Below are 19,827 nucleotides of genomic sequence, written 5' to 3'. Positions count from 1 at the left end.
CGGACCTACAGTACATGTGCATTTTAAGGTGTTTGAAGGCCAACATTTTTTGATAACAATAGCTTTAAAAGCATGTCAGTGGGAAGTATACATAAATTATTTGTCAAGCAGATAACAGATTCTTAAACATGAGAATGAGGATAAATGTTGAAATGAATGATCCACACTAGAAAATGGAAATGCAAAATGTTTCTGCTTATAGTTGACAATACACAATCACATATTCCAAACAGGAATGGCCTTAAATGAGAAATCTTTCAAGGATTATTTTGCATAGATGTAAACTTTTTAGCATTAAAGTTGGGTTCTTTCTTGAGTTAATCAATGTTTTTGGCACTATTAAATCAGTTAAATTAAATTTCAATTGTTCACTCATAAAGACAGTCACTTGTCACCACCTACTGGCTTAATGATGCAAGTTGCGCAAACACAGACAAGCGGAGTGATACAAACTGTGAAAAGACTGATGCTGGTGAAATATTCGAACACATTCGATGACCTTATATATATATAGGCCTATTTTTCACATTTTTGGTCACAAAATATTTAGTCAGTTTTGATGACTTTGCAATATTGATAAAATATTAGAATATTAATAATGAAAAATGAGTAGGGCTACGCCAAAATGTGTAACAGTTATGTAGCCTACAAAGGAATACAAAAGCCCCGACATAGAGTTTTGACGCAGCTTTAATCTCCCTTTTTGGTTATTTCAATACTTAACTGACGACAGAACACGACGTTACATGCTAGTAGTTTATTTTGCGTGATACAGGGCGCGCCGCATTTGCGCGTGATTGAAGAGTGCGCGCCGCGAGCAAACGGCTGACACGACAGTAAGTTAGTTTTTCTGAGTTTTACTGACATATAGCCTGACAACATCTGGTCTGACAGAAGACTGTGCAGCGGTGCTGACTGCGTAAATTTTTTTTTTTTTTTTTGCTGTGAGATTGTTTGCTGTTGCGCACAAATCCTGGAGATGAACTTGGATAGCTAAATCGCTCACGTGGTGCGTCTCTGTGTGAGAGTAACCATAGTAACTTTGATCTGCTTGAACACATTTTAATCGTCTTTAATACATGATTGATTCCGAAGGATAGATTAAAAGACCCGGTCGATTTTTTTAAATAAATACAAAATTATAAAAAAAATAATAATAATTATTCATAAATTCTTTTTTTTTTTAGATCCGGGGCTATAAAAAAAACATCCGGGGCTGGAGCCCCGGATGCCCATGTCTAACGACGCGCCTGATCAGCACCTCCAAATCCGAGGCCATGGTTCTCAGTCGGAAAAGGATGGTTTGCCCGCTTCAGGTTGGTGGAGAGCTCCTGCCTCAAGTGGAGGAGTTTAAGTATCTTGGGGTCTTGTTCACGAGTGAGGGAAGGATGGAACGGGAGATTGACAGGCGGATCGGTGCAGCTTCTGCAGTAATGCGGTCCCTGTACCGGTCTGTCGTGGTGAAAAAGGAGCTGAGCCGCAAGGCGAAGCTCTCGATTTACCAGTCAATCTACGTTCCTACTCTCACCTATGGTCATGAGCTGTGGGTCATGACCGAAAGGACAAGATCCCGGATACAAGCGGCCGAAATGAGCTTTCTCCGCAGGGTGGCTGGGCGATCCCTTAGAGATAGGGTGAGAAGCTCGGTCACTCGGGAGGAGCTCAGAGTAGAGCCGCTGCTCCTCCACATCGAGAGGGGTCAGTTGAGGTGGCTCGGGCATCTTTTCCGGATGCCTCCTGGACGCCTTCCCGGGAAGGTGTTCCGGGCATGTCCCACCGGGAGGAGACCCCGGGGAAGACCTAGGACACGCTGGAGAGACTATGTCTCCCGGCTGGCCTGGGAACGCCTCGGTGTCCCCCCGGAAGAGCTGGAGGAAGTGTCTAGGGAGAGGGAAGTCTGGGCATCCCTGCTTAGACTGCTGCCCCCGCGACCCGGCCCCGGATAAGCGGTAGAAGATGGATGGATGGATGGATATACTTTTTTTTCACCTGGGCAGTTTTACTAAAAGTGGTAACAAAATACATTTTTTTTTAATCTGAAATAGTATATTAAAAATACACTTTAGTTCATCTTCAGTGTGTCTCAAAATAGCACAGTTGAGTACACTAAGATGATCTTAAGTTTATCTTAAGAATAAGCTTTTAGTATATTAAGTACAAAATAAGTGCACTTAAATCAAATGTATTTTAGTATACTTTTTTTTCACCTGGGTAATCAGACAGTTTCTGGTCTCATTGACTTCAATAGTAGGAAAAAATATACTATGGAAGTCAATGAGACCAGAAACTGTCTGATTACTGACATTCTTCTAAATATCTTCCTTTCTGTTCAGCAGAAGAAAGAAATTCATACAGGTTTGAAACAACATGAGGGTGAGTATATGATGACAGAATTTTCATTTTAAAGTGGAGTATCCCTTTAACTAACGTGATTGGTACTATAGGCTGCCATCAAGTCCTCAATGAAGGGGATTATGTGAACCGAAAGGGGGTTCACAATGTAAATGTGCAGCCCAGTTACTATTGTGATTCTTAATATTCCAGATTATATCAAATAAAAAAAGGCATTTGACTAAAATAGTCCATATTACAAATGTGAAATCAAAATGGCCAGGATCTGTGCATGACTGAAGAATGTTCAGAGATTCACATTTATGCACATTATTTGAAAGTGGTAGGAAAGTTCCACAATTAAATATCATGCTCACTGTATTACATACACTTATGCTGATCCTAACAGAACTGCATTTGTTCATAGGTGATTATGACATGTTCCTGCCTGCAGACAGGTGTTTTATGACCCCATTCCCTGACCCAAACCAGTTACAATGCAGCTCCAGGACAAGGGCACACAATGAAATGAACTTTGGCTAACTAAAGGGAAGATTTCAGTGTCTGAGAAGTCTGAGGGTTGCACACCTGACAGGGCCTGTGACATTGTTGCATGTGCCATATTACACAACATTGGCAAAAAAAAAAAAAAAAAAAAAAACCTTTTCATTAAATGTTTCATAAAAGACAAATATGCTTAGTTCCTTGAGTTTTATTTCAGTTGTCCTTTGTAAAGAAAAGCCAGAGGTCAAGTGTCTGCAACAAGAGATATTAGACACATGCCTCATGCAACAAATAAAAAGGAAAAGTTGGCTCTACACTGCCCACCTGTAGGCCTATGTCTCCTCTGTCTGTGCAGACTCTTCTGTAGGCCTATCTGTAGATGTGGAATCCTGCAACTTATATTGCAGCCATAAAGCATACGAGTATAAATTAAGTAATTTATGTAAAAGTTATTTATGCACTTGCGGGTAGGCTAGTTCCTCCATATGACAGTTATCTGAGAGGGTTTATTCACTGTCCAGTGCAATGGAAACAAATGGACATTACAAAGTCTTATACTTTCTTTCCTTTGGAAAGTTAGAAAATGTCCACTTACTGCACATATTTCAGCTCCACTTTCTTGGGAACAGATACAAGTGATGGTGTATTATGTAAAAGTGCACAAAAGAGGAAAACACAATGTCATTACAATGAACTACACTCGGGAAAAATGTGATCAATAACTCATGGCAAAATATTTTTACATTAACATAAGTTTATCAGTTTTCACTTTCACAAGTCAAAGCAATTCATCATTACTCAAGATTTAACAGTTGAAATGACTATACAGCCTTAATTTAATGCAGCAAAAATTATTTCAGTGTAGGCTACTAAGATCTTTTTCTTGGTTGCTTTTATAAACAGACAACCATTTATTTACCAGTGCCTTTTATAAAAGAGACTATAATATAACTAAAAATTACCATTATGTAGAATATTTTTGTACTTCACTTTTATTTGTTCCCATGTTCTAGTATGGTCACTCTGACATTACAATGAACAAAGTAATTATGCAATTATTAAAATACAAATATATAGGCTAATAAGTGATAAAAACATCTAACATGGCCACTTCTAACGGATTTAAATTGTCTGCTACTTTTTGCCAGCCCTCTCTCCTGGCTTTTGCAGACTTTGAGGTGTTCCCTGGCGTTTTGATTAAACATTAAAATTCCGAATAAACTTCGACTATTAGTTCTTGCTCTGCTGAGGAGAAAAACTGAGCGCGCTGATCAAACATATTGTATTGCGAAAATGAAAGTGAAAGTGGGCCTACAGTGATCCGAACGACAAAATGCATTGGCCTCTATGCGCAGTCTGAGAGACAGAGCTGAAGGGAGCGTCTGCAAAGTGCAAAACCCGAAAAGCGTTACTACGAAAAGAGTCAATAACTTCACTGTCAGAGAAGTTATTGAATATTTTTCATAAAAATCATAGAAATTATACATTTACAATTGTATATACAATTAAAATCCCCCCCCCCCCCCCCCCCAAATAAAAAAATAAAAAATAAAAAATAAGTGTTGTTGCATAACCAACAGGACAACAGTGATGTGTGAACTGAATTTGGCAACAATACAGTTATTGAATATTTTTCATATATGTAATATTTCAATATTTCCTCAATTTTATTTTTTCCAAAAAAAAGTGTTGTAGTATAGCCAACAGGACAGCAGTGGTGTGTAAACTGAATTTGGTGACACTATAGTGCTTGACATTTAAGTTATTGACTCTTTTCCTAGTAACGCTTTTCAGGTTTTGCACTTTGCAGACGCTCCCTTCAGCTCTGTCTCTCAGCCTGCGCATAGAGGTCAATATTTTGTCTACTGCGAATAAAAGCTCTTTTTCGAGGAAAATTATGTTGTAGCTGCTTGTCTACGTTACTACGATTAAAACATATGTGTTATTTGTGTATTAACGACGTTTAGCTCACGAGTTATTGACCCGGAAAGTTCGGATCTGTGAATTTATTGCCAACTACTGAGAGTGAGTTAGTTGGTTGGTTACAAGCGCCATTTTACACCCGGGTTTAAGAATCTTTAAATAAGAACAACGGATCATCCAAGTATAAAGTGATGTTTGTATAATGTAAGTTTGATTTAACGTGTTGTTGATGGAAAACTCGAGCCTCAAGGTGTTTAATAACTTTATTCAGAGCAAGAGTACCGGTGTGGCGCATGAAAATGAACTTTAACTTAACTAATTAACTTAACTTCCTCACTAACGTAAGTAACGATGAAATATTAAAGTAACGTTACATTACACACGAAATTTTTAATGCATTTTTTTTTTTTTTTTTTTTTACTTATCGATCAATTATTGGACATAGACAGCCTAGCTGCTAGGTCTAATTTTCATTACTAAAAACCAAAGTTTCTAGAAACCGCAGTGTTGTAACACTTTTCTCTTTAACATCTGTAGTGTTTGTTTTAACTTTTTTTTTGTGCTGTGTTTCTTAAACTTTGATATCATTTTCTGTGTAAATGAATGTCAATTACAAAGAGTGCTGTTTTTACAATCTCCCTTTATGTAATGTCATTTTTATTGAACATTTAATACCAATAAATACATTTATTGGTGTACATAAAAACCAATAGGAAACATTTTATTTTAAAATAGTTGGAAAAGATCTTGAACAAATATCTGTGTATGTTAGTCAGTTTCACAGATGTATTAAATGTGGGCTTACAGTAAACTGTTAGCCTGGGTGCCAGCCCGAACCCCGCCCACAACATTTTTTGGTCGGGAAGTTCGGTCTGGACTCGCTCCGTTGAGGAGCTATTATGCCCGAACAAAAATTGTTCGGACCAATCAAATTGTCAGGGCGGGCTTTATACGATGATTGACAGATGAGCAACGGTAACGTAATCATCCACGTCACCAAAGAGCGCTTGATTTGAATTAGTTTACAACAAAGACGACTGCTGCTGGAGAATTGAGATTTCACGAGTTCACATTTACAAATAAGTCAGATAGAATAAATGCGTATATAAGATTTCACACAAATAAGTCGATAGAATAAATGCGTAGGCTATATGACGTGCTGTCCGAGGAGAGGGCTGTGGGCTCGGTAGCCATGATCCCCCGTATTCCTGGTTGTGAGAGAACAAGACAAGAGTGAGGATTCGGGGTGGTGGAGGGATGCTGAAAGACTGTCAAGGAGTGTTAGGTAAGTTTACAGAGTGAATATGCTTCCTCATGCTGATAGAAAGGGTAACGTTAGACATGGTATTGTTTGATGAGAAGTTGATATTGGATTGATTATTTGTACGTGCTCCTCCCGAACTTTGTTTATGAAACATCATGTGTAGATTCCGCCATCGCGTCTGTTATATCGACAGCGCATTCATTTTAAAAGAGGAACAGAGAGCCGCGACATTTTGTTGGTTGAAAATATGAATGAAGAACATGCGTCATTTACTCCGTTGCTCTGATTGGTTGTAGGTCTATCCAATTGAGTGCAGAGTTTTTTTTTTTTTCTGGTTTGGTTGAGACACGCCCCATAATCAAATCTCTATGGAGAAGTATCAGACTCACATTCTGACTAGAATCTGAGTATGACGACGTCAGGCTAGTAAACTGTCCCATTTGTACAATATTTGCTTCAGTGGAAGAACATTAAACTCTAGTGTTACAAACTTCCCAGTCTGTTCAGCCGAGATATTTCTGTATTAAACACACAGATGAAATACTGGTGCAAACACTACAGATCTGACTGAAGAAGAGAATCTGCTGACTCAGATGATACCAGTTCTGAACATTCATTTACATGATTGAATATCACATTAAACCAGTAATGAAATGTTGATAATGTCTAATAATTAATGATTAGAAATCATAAATCTGATTTGTTTGATCTCCATGAACACACTGAAGAAAATGTAAAATGAAATGTATTGTGTTTGAGTGTGTATGAATGAGTGTTTCTGATCTCTTACTCGAGCAGCTCCATGAAGACTGAATGAATCATGGACGACACACACACATTCAGACATGGAGATTCTTCTCCAGGATTCAGGTACTTCAATCTTCATATGATCTTAATGTTATAGAAGACTCATTTTCTGCACATAACAGGGTGTTGTGTGTATTTGCCAGGATTGGTATAGTGATCTGTTGTCTCTATCATATTCTGGTCCGGGATATACAGTAGTTGGAGCCACTCAGGGTCTTTTAACACTGTCCAAAGACACACAGATACAGTAGACAGCTAGATGATATATGACATTATCCTTGGACAGTCTCATCACTCTTCAACACACTGTCTTAAAGCAACAACATGGAACTTTTCCTCTGCGGTCGCCCTACAGGTTGGAAGCGGAATTGTCCATTACCGCTGTCGTAAAATGATTTACGGTTACTGTCAACGCATTCTCATCCCCAAATCGTCACTTTCAAACATTCTTCAATATCCGACGCACAAAGCACCCTTAGCGTCAATATGAGACGCTTCGGTTATGGGTAGGTTTAGGTCTGTGGTAGGGTTATGCGTCTCATATGGACGCTAAAGGATGCTTTGTGCGTCAGATATTGAAGAAATTTTGAACGCGTCAGTATATGACGACTTGGGATGAGAACGGGCTGTTACTGTATATGAAGCATGCAGGTTTTTTTCATATGGGCAATGATAATATTATTAATCTTCCTCCTTTCATAATTTATACATGTTTAGAAGACTAAACATTTTAACTCAAACATTTGCGATTTGCATGTCGATTGCAATGCTCAAATCTGAACGAGAATGATAGCGATAGCATCCTAACCATCTAAAACTAGCATGTTAGTGTTTACTAGCTACCAGATTGATAATTCGCTCATCTACTAACGTTAGCTGATTCATGAAGATAAATGGAGGACCAGATAGTTTCCGTAACGTAGCCAGGCAGACAACAGATTAGAAAAACTAAAGATAGTATGCAAGCAATTTACTTACTAGTTCAACAGCATGACGGCCAAGTCAGCATCGGTCTGACGATAAGCTCACGCCAGCGAGCAAACGCTCGACCAATATTGATCCTTGTCCTGCCTTTCAGTTTATCACTCTCCCTTTTCCTCTTCCGACTCTACTCCGACAAAACCTTGGACTTCTTACGTTTCGCTGCTGCTTCAGCCATGACGAAAACAAACGCGCTGGTTGGCCTGTCACGGCCGAATTTGAGGAAGTGGTGGGCGAAGTGACGTATGCCGTAAAGCAGTCGAATTTTGTAGTTCTTTTTGAGCTCTGGTTACTACCCGCACCCCGAAGTTACATAGTGCCAGTAAAAGCGATACAGACCCCGTCAGGCTCTGGCAGACGTGTCATTCAACCTATTGTAAGTCGATGTACCATCACAAGGGTCTTGGAAATATATTATGAAGGTTGAAAAACTACATGCTGTTACTTTAATAGACAATCTTCTCATGTGGGATTTATTTTCATGTTAAATCAGCCAAGTTGATTCTTGTCTCTATTCTGTTAAAGTCAGTTTAAGGGTGAAAGATCAATCTCACCGGAGTCCAGCTGTGTGTCCATGAAGAGTGACGTGTCTATGGGAGAGCCAATGGACTTTAAAGGAAAACACACATCAACAGATCTGAGGTATACAATTTGATAGATGGATGGATGGATGGATAGTCTATACAACGTTTATCTACATGTAAAATTAGCAATATGAATTCTTGTCTATTATGTCATATATGTTATTTTTAAATTGTCTGTTCTATTGAAGCCAAAGCTGCAGACAGAAATCAAACCCACCGGAGTCCAGCTGTGTGTCCATGAGGAGTGAAGTGTCTATGGGAGAGCCAATGGACTTTAAAGGAAAACACACATCAACTGGTCTGAGGTACAACATTTTTGTCTAGAGAGACTAGATCAGCTCTTCCCAGATCTTCTCTGAAACCCCTAACACAACCACAACACATTTTCTTATGTCTCCCTCATATAAAACACCTGTTTCAGCTCATCAGCTCATTAGTAGAGACTGCAAGACCTGAATAGACAGATGGATGGATAAATGTAGATAAACCTCATATAGAGACCAATCTATCCATGTAAAATGAACTGTATATATTCTTGTCTGTATTCTATTGAAGTGGATTCCCCCAGCAGAGATCACAGGCACCAGAGTCCAGCTGTGTGTCCATGAAGAGCGACCAGTCTATGGACAACATGACATTTAAGAGGAGACAAACATCAACTCAAATGAGGTACAGTATTTCTGTCTAGAGAGACTCATCCTGATAGTAACTCACTGTACCCAGACTATCCATTATTAATAACAGATAAAGTAAATAGTAAATAGCAACACTTTTAACGCAAGTTAACTTCTTGTTTATTAAAGTATTGTTACAAGTGCTATAACACTCATGCAGTCTTGCTGTTGGTCTGAATATCAGCATGAAATATAGATTTTCTGATGCATTGCATTCTTCATTTGAACAATCTGAAGATCAGTTACCAAGATTGATCTTTTAATCTAATCTTTTTTCAGTTTATTAGTAAATAAAATGTAGCGCCCCCTAGTGCTAACCAATACCAGAATAGGGCAACTAACATCTATCTAGGTCCGGGGTGTGGTCTGCCTTGAGTGACTCACAAAAGAGTTATTATTGAGTTGAACAGTTGACAGTTTTATTGCCTCAGGGAACACAACAAGGAACACACTGCAGTAATGCACCAAGAATGAAAATAAAATAAAACAAAAATAGAGCTCTTTCAATAATAAAAGAAAAGAAATTGTCCGTATGAGCTGACACTTCAGCTCAGTGCTCCTTTAAGTTGAGGAGTATGAAATTGGGTTCAGAGTTCAGTTCCTGGTCCTTTTGTGTGGGTGTATAAAGTCCACTACTACTACCCGGGTAGAGTTAATAGTGTAAGTGTATTCTTATCTGTATCCTGTCTGAACGAAACTAGTCCGACGTCCTCGGTGGCTGGTCCCACGGCTGGCCACACCGTTCTCACGACCATCCACCGTCACTCTGGGCTGGGCTCGCCATCTTTGATTCATCTATTTCTCTCGTAGTATTCAAAATAACAAAAAAACCAACCTACACAAGCAGTGTAAAGTAGTAAGTTATTCTGTTCTATTTCTCCATTTCAAACATGAGATCTCATTAACTTATTTCTTACAGCGTATGACCAATGGCTAAAGACATACCTTGTTTACCGCAAAATGAATTACCACATGTAATGGCAACTGGTATTTTAGCGCTAAATACATATCATGAACTTCTACATATCAACAATTTGTACTTAGCATTGACAAATTAATTATTTATCATCACATTTATATGTAACATCCTTTTTCCTTAGCTGCTTTTAAGATAACACACATCTTAATATTAACGCTTTTTCAACATGAATTGAATTTAATTATCAGTGCTAACACATTTAACATGTACATTGTAATAAACCAAATCAACACTGTAGTTGGCTACAGATCATTAGTGTGTCATTAGTATTTAACTCCATTAACTAAATGTTTTAATACCAACAAAAATGAATGTATTGCACTTTAGTTTCAAATACTTCCACCAAGCTATAAATCCTCCTTAATACAATACAAACTATTAGCTTGGCACTTAGCCATTAATTATTAACGGTTAGCGATTAGCTAGCGATCTTTTGAGAGCATAAATACAATGATACAATATGCACCAAAGTACACTGAAACATTAGACAACAGTCTTATAACCCTGATTGTTTTTTTTATGTTAAGTATCTGAACTTTACAGTGGTTTTTCTGCTCACTGTGGTTAACAACAGGCTAGCAAAATAAATGTTTAAACTCACCGGAGTTTCAAACAGCAACAACCCGACTGAGGCTGCTCCTCTCGTGCTCACAGTTGATGCTCTACTAATGAAGGAGCTTATCAGTATAGATGCGTGTATATAATCAAAGTTTCACACTATTATGTTGCGTTACATACCAGCAATTGTTCACAGCTTACACACGATTTCAGGACGTTTCAGGAAGAGATCTACCAAGACATGAAAACTGCGCGTAGCACTCTCTACCAATCCTGATACAGTCTGTTTATGACGCACAAGTGTATTGCGCTCTCTGGTGGGACAACATAGAACTACACCTCTAAACAACATATATGGTTTTAGTAGCCCTATGTTTCATATGGGTTACACCCTCCCCCCTTGACTCTGCATGGGTCCCTTCATGCTTGGATATAGGGTCCCTTTGGAAACTATCATTACCCCCAACAATGTCAAAAGCTTGGTTAAAGCTCTCTAAAATACTCTGTGCAAGGGATATTAAGGGTTTCCCCAATTGAATGTACTGGAAACGGTCTGGTGGTCGCCGTGACCTCTCAGATTTGCGTGTAGGGTCATCTGTTTCTCCATCCTCAATATTTTCACTTTTCTCTGTTTTTTCAGTTGTCTCAGAGGTTTGTGCTTGAGGCAACTCGGTTTGCTGAACTTCATCAACAGCTTCTCCATTTCCAGGGTCCTCTGGACTAACAGGAGAAACATCACTGTCGTACTCAATAACCGCTGGAATTACATTTGTCACGCCCGGTGAAGTTACACCTTTCTCTGTAGCAGTTTGCTCATCCATAATCTCTGGCTCATTTCCTTCAATCATCTCAGGAGGTGTCCCAACAGGTTCTGCAGGTGACTCAGGGGGACTGCCTACAATAGGCTCATCCTGAGGCTGGGAGTTTGAGGAGGTCATTGGCATGGCTGGTAAATTGTTACCCCCTGCGGCTGGAGTTACAGTGGTTTGCTGCCTCCTCTGAATTTCATACACCTGAAAGAACCTTTCCTCAGGAATGACAGACAGCTGGGTAGGACAAAAGGGTGAATCATCCTCAGACTCTGAGTGCTCCTCAAGTGGCTGAGTTTGACTATGCCTAGTGCTTGGCCGGCGGGCCTTTGGTTCGGGCCGTTCCGTTTCCTCTGTTTCGGATAAGTCACCACAAGGGAGTAGGAGATCCCTATGTAGGGTGCGACTGGGACCATCTCCGTTCATGGGGTGTACTGTGTACACAGGTAAATCGCCCATCTTTTTCAGAACTTTGTACATAGTGGGCTCCCACTTATCCGCAAGCTTGTGTTTGTTTCTCAACCGCAAGTTCCTTACTAACACTTGGTCACCTTCCTCTAGCGTTGATTCTCTTACTGCTTTGTCAAAGCGACGTTTGTTTCTCTCAGCAACCTTTTGTGAATTCCTGGTGGCGATCTGATAACTCTCCTCAAGGCGTGCTTTCAGGTTTCTCACATACTGGGAGTGAGATTTAGGAGCACCATCTTTAACAGGTAAGCTAAAGGCAATATCTACTGGTAACCTTGGCTGGCGCCCGAACAGCAACTCATACGGACTGAAGCCGGTAACCTCGTTCTTGGTGCAATTATAGGCATGAGTTAGGGGTTTTACATAGTCACGCCAGTGATTTTTATCCTTTTCTCTCAAGGTTCCTAACATGCCTAGCAGTGTTCGGTTGAATCGTTCGACCGGGTTTCCCCTCGGATGATAGGGACTTGTGCGTACTTTGGTAATGCTGGCTAGGGTACAGAGCTCTTTGATGAGTTGAGACTCGAAATCCCTGCCCTGATCACTGAGCAGACGCTCTGGAAACCCGTAGTGCACCAAATACTGCTCCCAAAGACACTTTGCAACTGTTGTAGCCTTCTGGTCTTTGGTTGGTATGGCAACAGCATACTTGGTAAAGTGATCTGTTATAACCAAGATGTCTTTGGTGTTGCGACTGTCAGGCTCCAAAGATAAAAAGTCCATGCATACCAGTTCCATGGGACGAGTTGTCTGGATATTCACAAGAGGTGCTGATTTATCAGGTGGTGTTTTTCTTCTTACACAACGTCCACATGACTTGATCTTTTTCTCCACATCAGTAGCCATCTTAGGCCAATAAAATCTTGATCGGACCAAGTCGAGAGTTCTTTCCAGACTTATATGCCCCATATCGTCGTGGAGGCATGTAAGAATATAGGACCTTAGGAGCTCGGGAGCCACAAACTGGTAAGTGGTGTCGTCTTCTGTTCGGCGGGTTCTGTAGAGGAGACCATTTCTCAACTCCAACCTTTTCCATTCCTTGAGCATTAACTTAAGTTCCAGAGAATCGGGACTGGGATTGGGGTTTGCTTCATCTCCAACCTCCAACAGATTGACAACATGACCAATGACTGGGTCAGACCTCTGATGTTGCTGGAGTTCTGCCTCACTGTACGTAGGTATAGTAGAACAACCCATCGCTTCCTCATCTGCATAGATGTCAGGCACTGCATCCGTGTGAAAGGCAAGGGACTCTACCAAGGTGATAGAAGGTAGGTTGTTGTCAGCCTCACTTAAAAGATGGCGGTGCCACAAGACATTGACTGTGTCAGCTGGAATGTCTGCTTGGACAGGAGATGAAGACAGATGGTGAGAAGCAAATTGTTTAATTCGCTCTCTTTCCTCAAGAGAAACATGGTCATCGGCCAGAGTGTCACAGGGCCGCCTGGAAAGGCCGTCTGCGTCTTGGTTGCTTTTCCCAGCCCGATACTTTATGTTAAAGTCGAAGGTGGAAAGTGAAGCTAGCCAGCGGTAACTGGCAGCATCAAGTTTAGCTGACTTTAGCACATATGTTAACGGATTGTTGTCTGTTACAACCGTGAATGTGTTTCCATAGAGGTAGTCTTGGAACTTTTCCACAATGGACCACTTCAAAGCTAGAAATTCCAGCTTATAGGCTGGATACCGCTTTTCACTTGGCGAAAGCCCTCTGCTAGCATAGGCGATTACTCGCATTTCACCATCCTGTTCTTGGTACAGGGCAGCCCCTAGACCAGAAGTGCTTGCATCTGTATGAAGAACATACGGTAGTTTTGGATTAGCGAATCCAAGTACTGGTGAGGAGGTGAGTTTGTCTATAATCGCCACAAAAGCTTCTTGGCAAGCAGGAGTCCACCGGTCGGCAAAGGGTTCTTTGGGGTTGAAGAACCTCCCAGGGCATGGTGTTACTTTCCTACCCTTCCTGTAAGGTGGGTAACCCCCGGTGAGGTCATTCAAGGGTTTGACTATTTTGGAATAGTCCTTTATGAACCGGCGATAATACCCTGCGAAGCCTAGGAAGGACTTGAGCTCGCTGAGGGTTTGTGGTCTTGGCCAAGTGCGGAGTGCACTGACCTTTTCAGGATCAGTCTCCACCACTTTGCTGGAAACAATGTGCCCTAGATAGCGTACTGAGCCTTGGAAGAACCGACACTTTTCTGGAGAAAGTTTCAAGCCATTTTCTCTCAATTGCTGAAGGACATGTAGAAGTCTGGTTTCATGTTCTTCTAATGTACTTGAAAACACAATGACGTCATCCAAGAACACAAGTACTTCCTTCAGATGGAGACTGCCCATGCACCGCTCCATCAATCGTTGGAAAGTACTAGGAGCGTTGGTGATGCCTTGGGGCATACGGTTGAATTCGTAAAAACCCAAGGGGCACACAAAAGCAGTCTTAGGCTTGTCACGTTCCTCCATCTCAATCTGATAATAACCAGACTTGAGATCCATTACTGAAAACCACTTGGATCCAGCAAGGGCTGAGAATGCTTCCTCAAGGTTAGGGAGAGCATATGCGTCTCGTATCATCAACGCATTTAGCTTGCGATAGTCAATGCAAAGGCGGACCTCTCCATTTTTTTTCCGGACCACCACGATTGGCGATGAATAAGGGGACTCTGATTCTTGAATCACTCCTGAATCAAGGAGTGTTTTCAGATGTTTCCGTACTGCCTCATAATCGTTTGGGTGAATTGGTCTGGACTTTTGTTTGAAGGGTGTTTCGTCTTTCAGGTTTATGTGGTGCTTCACTTTGGATGCATGTCCAAAATCGAGATCGTGTTGGGCGAAAACATCAGCATAAGCATGTAGACTCTGGGTTATCCTATCCTTCCACTCTTTTGGGAGAGGGGAATCACCAAAGTCAAATGTTAGTTTTTCCTTGGTAGGTTCACTGACTGACTGAGAAGTGACAGTGCAGAATGAGAGGTACGTAGCCCAAGTACGGAACATTTTGGCCACTAGCACCCTCAACGTCCAGACCGTCAATGGGCTGAATGGAGTGTTCTGACAGATTGCTGTTGTAGAAGGAAGCAGATACAGTGGTCACTTGAGACCCAGTGTCAAGGAGGCAATTACAGTTAACCCCTGACACAATAACATCAGCTGTACATTTCTGTCCTACAAGTCCTTTAGGTAGCTTAATTTGGCGCTCCACTTTGTGAGGGTTACTGACGGCTTTAGTCAAGGGTTTTGTTTTGGGACATTCATACTTTATTTCAGTTCCTGATAGTCCCTCCTCAGAAACTGAGTTCAGTTTAAATCATGCCTGTTTTGTTCTTCCCAGGCTTGTTGTTTTTGTCTCAACTCTTTACGTTTTATCTCAACTAGCTCAGGATTTGGTTCGTTACTGCAGGAGGAAGCAATGTGGCCCTCCTCACCACACTTGAAACAATATCCTGGGCGAGGCTTTCTTGTGAGCTTTGACTCACCTGAGGATGAGGATTTTTCTTCAGTTGAGGCCTTGGTTTTAGACTTTAACTTCTGGCTTGGCTTAGCAGAAGCCTGTTTTGAGCTGCTGCTTAAGGATGCTTTCAAGGAAGCTATTTGGGCCTGTAACTTTGCAAGTTGCTTTTCCAGCTTAGGTGCATTAATGGGGGATGTCCTATCTGCAGCGGTTTCTGTGTCTATGTCATCAGTGACATGGTCTCCTACCGAAAGAGAATTTGACTGGGCTTTGGATTTAGGAACCCCTAAGTGCTGTCTCATGCGGCTGGACTTAGCAGCTTGCCGGTCCTCCTCAGTACGTAGCAAAAGAAGTAACTCAGAAAACGGGGGCGGGTTGTTCTTCTTCTGCTCAAGCTGGAGACTTGTGATTAGGCTATTATTCCAGCAACCTCTACAGAATTGCTTGAGCAGTTGACGCTCTGACTCACTGGCCGCAATGCCACCTCTTTTGACTACTTGACTCAGGGCTGTCTGCAGACGTTGCAGATACCCAGAAGGCTTTTCACCCGAGTTCTGATTGGTGTTCAGGAATTTTGCAAAGAGTTCATCCCCGTCGTCGACAGTACCATAGGCAGAGTCGAGAAGGCAAAGGTAGTCATGGGGAGTAGAGTTAGGCCCAAGGTGCTTAACCACATTAGCAGCAGGCGGAAGAAGGCTCTCCACTATCTTCCTGACAGTGTGTTTGTCAGACACGGTGGCATCTGTGAGGTGGAACTCAACATTGTTGCGCCATGTGTCATAGTCAGACTCTAAATAGGGACAAGGGACCTTTCCTGAGAACGGTCTGAGTTTGGTATGGCCATGATACTGAGAAGATATGTCGCTATTCTTAATGACATGTTCGACCACTACCTTCTGCACTTCTGGAGTGATGAGCTGCTCTGAAGGTAAGTAAAGGGTTTGTTTCCCATGTGAGGGTGATGCCCCTGCACTTGCAGCAAATGGAAATGAGTCACATGCATGGGGGTGGATCGGATCACTATCTATTTTCACAGGAGGTTGGTTAACATTGGCAGGGGGTTCAGTTTGGTCTGGGCTGCTAGCAGGCTGGGGTTCCTGGCTAACATTTGGCACATTTAATTCAGTTGTGTCATGGCTCTTGGTAGACTCCTGAATTCTAACCAGCTCATCTATCAAAACCATCTCAAAGTCTGCTCCACTTAGCTTAGCAATATACCTTAGCTCAGTTAAGTAAGACTGGGTTAAGCTTGAACTTTTGTCAGCAGCATACAGCTCAGAGAGAAGCCGAATATGGTGAACAACATTTGGGTTACTACTGGGTCTTTTACATGGCAAGGTTTCCCGAAGGAACTGAACTGCTTCGCCTGACTTGAATTCCACAATGGCTGTGTCTTTAAACTGGGGCTCAGAGCTGGTTACCTGAATTATCCTTCCGATTGAACCAAACTGCCCTAAATACTCCATAACTTCATTGTCTGCCCCATCACCAGTTACACCTCCTACTAAGACAGAATCAGGTACTTTTACGTTTTGGGACTGAATTACATCCATATTTACCAGCATTTATAAATATTTACCTCTTTATCTTTGACAGCAAGATAAATTCAGGCAAATTACCAATGTTCACAGATGGAATGCAATAGAAGTGCCAAACTGTTCAACTTTCACTAAATAAGGACTCAAAACCACTCCTGGCTGGCTCGCCAAGAATTGTGTAGCGCCCCCTAGTGCTAACCAATACCAGAATAGGGCAACTAACATCTATCTAGGTCCGGGGTGTGGTCTGCCTTGAGTGACTCACAAAAGAGTTATTATTGAGTTGAACAGTTGACAGTTTTATTGCCTCAGGGAACACAACAAGGAACACAGTGCAGTAATGCACCAAGAATGAAAATAAAATAAAACAAAAATAGAGCTCTTTCAATAATAAAAGAAAAGAAATTGTCCGTATGAGCTGACACTTCAGCTCAGTGCTCCTTTAAGTTGAAGAGTATGAAATTGGGTTCAGAGTTCAGTTCCTGGTCCTTTTGTGTGGGTGTATAAAGTCCACTACTACTACCCGGGTAGAGTTAATAGTGTAAGTGTATTCTTATCTGTATCCTGTCTGAACGAAACTAGTCCGACGTCCTCGGTGGCTGGTCCCACGGCTGGCCACACCGTTCTCACGACCATCCACCGCAGTGTAAAGTAGTAAGTTATTCTGTTCTATTTCTCCATTTCAAACATGAGATCTCATTAACCTGTTAACCGTTGCCAGTGCGCCCGCGCACTGAAGCGTTATTTATTTATTTAATTCAAAATTACTATCAGATTTAATGTTATACCTTGACAAACTATACATAATTAAAAAGATATAATACTCAAGTTTCAGTATTTGACCACTATTGTATTCTGAGAAACTCATAGTGACAGTTATGTCTTAATTTGTGTCAGGAGTTATGAAATGAAAAAATGAGTCGATACCTTTAATATGAATTATGCGCGTCAGCCGCTTTCATTCATAAAAAACTCCGTGCTGTCGTCATGACAGCGATACACAAAACAACGTCCCTCAGGGCTTTAGCTCAAAAATGTGCAGATTTGGAGAAATATTGATAGATTCTCATAGATTTACATCAGATTTCTATAGACAGGAATAATATTTATTGAATTTATACCCAAATGCGTCGATGTAATCATTATGAGCGTTTGCATACTCTGTTAATGTGTTTTCAATTCATACCAATAGCCTGAGGGCGCCCTCGCCGCCCTGTGCACAGTATTAGAACATGAAGAAGTGCCATAATCATGTGACAATCCAGGAAGCCTCGAACACACACACAGCTAACAACAGATCGCGCTGTAACTATGGCTGTAACATGCAGATACAGACATTTTGAAGACAATAAACATGTTTGCTATGATATTTGAGTTACCTGTGTTTTTCAATCCATGCCAGGTATTTCCATAATAATAGATTATATTTATAATGTAATGCTAATCTATATAGAATCGTTGTGCAGAACACTATCCAATAGTATATTTTCTGTCTGATTTTTTATCTGAAGCCAAATTAGATCACAGAAAATTATTTAAAATACTCGATTTGCTTTATAAAGTAAGTTTATAAGCACAAACATGGTTTTAATCTCATAAATTGTCGTGTATTGATGGTGTGCTAAGCTAACATGCTAGCTAGCCCTAGGTGCACCTGCCACGTCTAGAAGTTATATTTTTATTATTTTTTTAATGCTTACTGAAATGTTTCTTTATTCAAGAAATGCATTAGATACAGTTTAAAATGTAAGGGTGAACTTTGAGAAAAGAAATTAGTGACTGAAACCATATGAATAGCCTGTGAATAGCCAGTCGTTAGTAGCTATAATGCAGACAAAAGAAATGCATATTTCGAGCCATAACCAGGCTGGAGAGGTGTGAATGTGTGCAGGGGGAGACTGAGACTGAATGGGGATCGTTTGCACCACAAAACAATAAAGAAAATATACTGGATAGATGGTTAGGAGATGGCAATAAACATCAGTAGCATTTTAGCATCAAATCAAAATAAAGTCACATGACATGGTCTTGAAAAACATTTCACTAAATACAGAGTTTTGGACTTATTATCTTAAGATTTTAAACATAAAATGTTTAGACATGTGGCATTAGCTGTAGTGCATTTCTAGATTGCTCCAGTGCCAACTTCAATTTTATTTTCATGAGGATATTTCATAAAAAATAATTTCTAATAACTTTACAAAACTTTGAAGCTATTTATAACAATTTTTGTCATTATGACAATAATTAATTCTACATTTACAATAAACTGCCAGGTGTCAGCTTTCAAATGAAATCATACTTGTGCTTTTAGTACAAAGGGTTCATGAACTGTATCTGTTTCAGTTTGGGTATGTCATTTCTTGGGATTTTTCAAAAGTGGGGTTGCAGCTTAACAGGTTAACTTATTTCTTACAGCGTATGACCAATGGCTAAAGACATACCTTGTTTACCGCAAAATGAATTACCACATGTAATGGCAACTGGTATTTTAGCGCTAAATACATATCATGAACTTCTACATATCAACAATTTGTACTTAGCATTGACAAATTAATTATTTATCATCACATTTATATGTAACATCCTTTTTCCTTAGCTGCTTTTAAGATAACACACATCTTAATATTAACGCTTTTTCAACATGAATTGAATTTAATTATCAGTGCTAACACATTTAACATTAACTCCATTAACTAAATATTTTAATACCAACAAAAATGAATGTATTGCACTTTAGTTTCAAATACTTCCACCAAGCTATAAATCCTCCTTAATACAATACAAACTATTAGCTTGGCACTTAGCCATTAATTATTAACGGTTAGCGATTAGCTAGCGATCTTTTGAGAGCATAAATACAATGATACAATATGCACCAAAGTACACTGAAACATTAGACAACAGTCTTATAACCCCGATTGGTTTTTTTATGTTAAGTATCTGAACTTTACAGTGGTTT

At 40.4% G+C, this 19,827-nt stretch overlaps 2 protein-coding genes across 7 annotated transcripts in view; both read left to right on the top strand.

Annotated features, from left to right (window-relative positions):
• LOC311300328 (uncharacterized protein) overlaps window positions 1-19,827 on the top strand; it is a 120,339-nt gene that overhangs the window by 77,657 nt on the left and 22,855 nt on the right. The window lies entirely within an intron of this gene.
• Window positions 1-19,827, top strand: part of LOC311300288 (protein NLRC3-like) — a 95,684-nt gene that overhangs the window by 55,314 nt on the left and 20,543 nt on the right. For 2 of the 6 annotated variants that reach the window (XM_084424501.1, XM_084424497.1), the window contains exons 1-5: window positions 4,679-6,043; window positions 6,821-6,892; window positions 8,340-8,452; window positions 8,583-8,699; window positions 8,950-9,063. The exons of 1 other annotated variant lie outside the window; for it this stretch is intronic. In XM_084424501.1, coding sequence (XP_084280627.1) covers window positions 6,836-6,892; window positions 8,340-8,452; window positions 8,583-8,699; window positions 8,950-9,063 — 401 coding nt within the window. In that variant the 5' untranslated portion in view covers window positions 4,679-6,043; window positions 6,821-6,835. Of the gene's footprint in view, window positions 1-4,678; window positions 6,044-6,817; window positions 6,893-8,335; window positions 8,453-8,582; window positions 8,700-8,949; window positions 9,064-19,827 lie in introns of those variants that run through there. 3 more of the 6 variants (XM_084424499.1, XM_084424498.1, XM_084424500.1) reach the window with 3 other exon arrangements.

This window comes from Rutilus rutilus (assembly GCF_951802725.1).
Source record: "Rutilus rutilus genome assembly, chromosome: 11".
Lineage (NCBI taxonomy): Eukaryota > Metazoa > Chordata > Actinopteri > Cypriniformes > Leuciscidae > Rutilus > Rutilus rutilus.
This window is presented reverse-complemented; position numbering and strand designations above follow the sequence as displayed.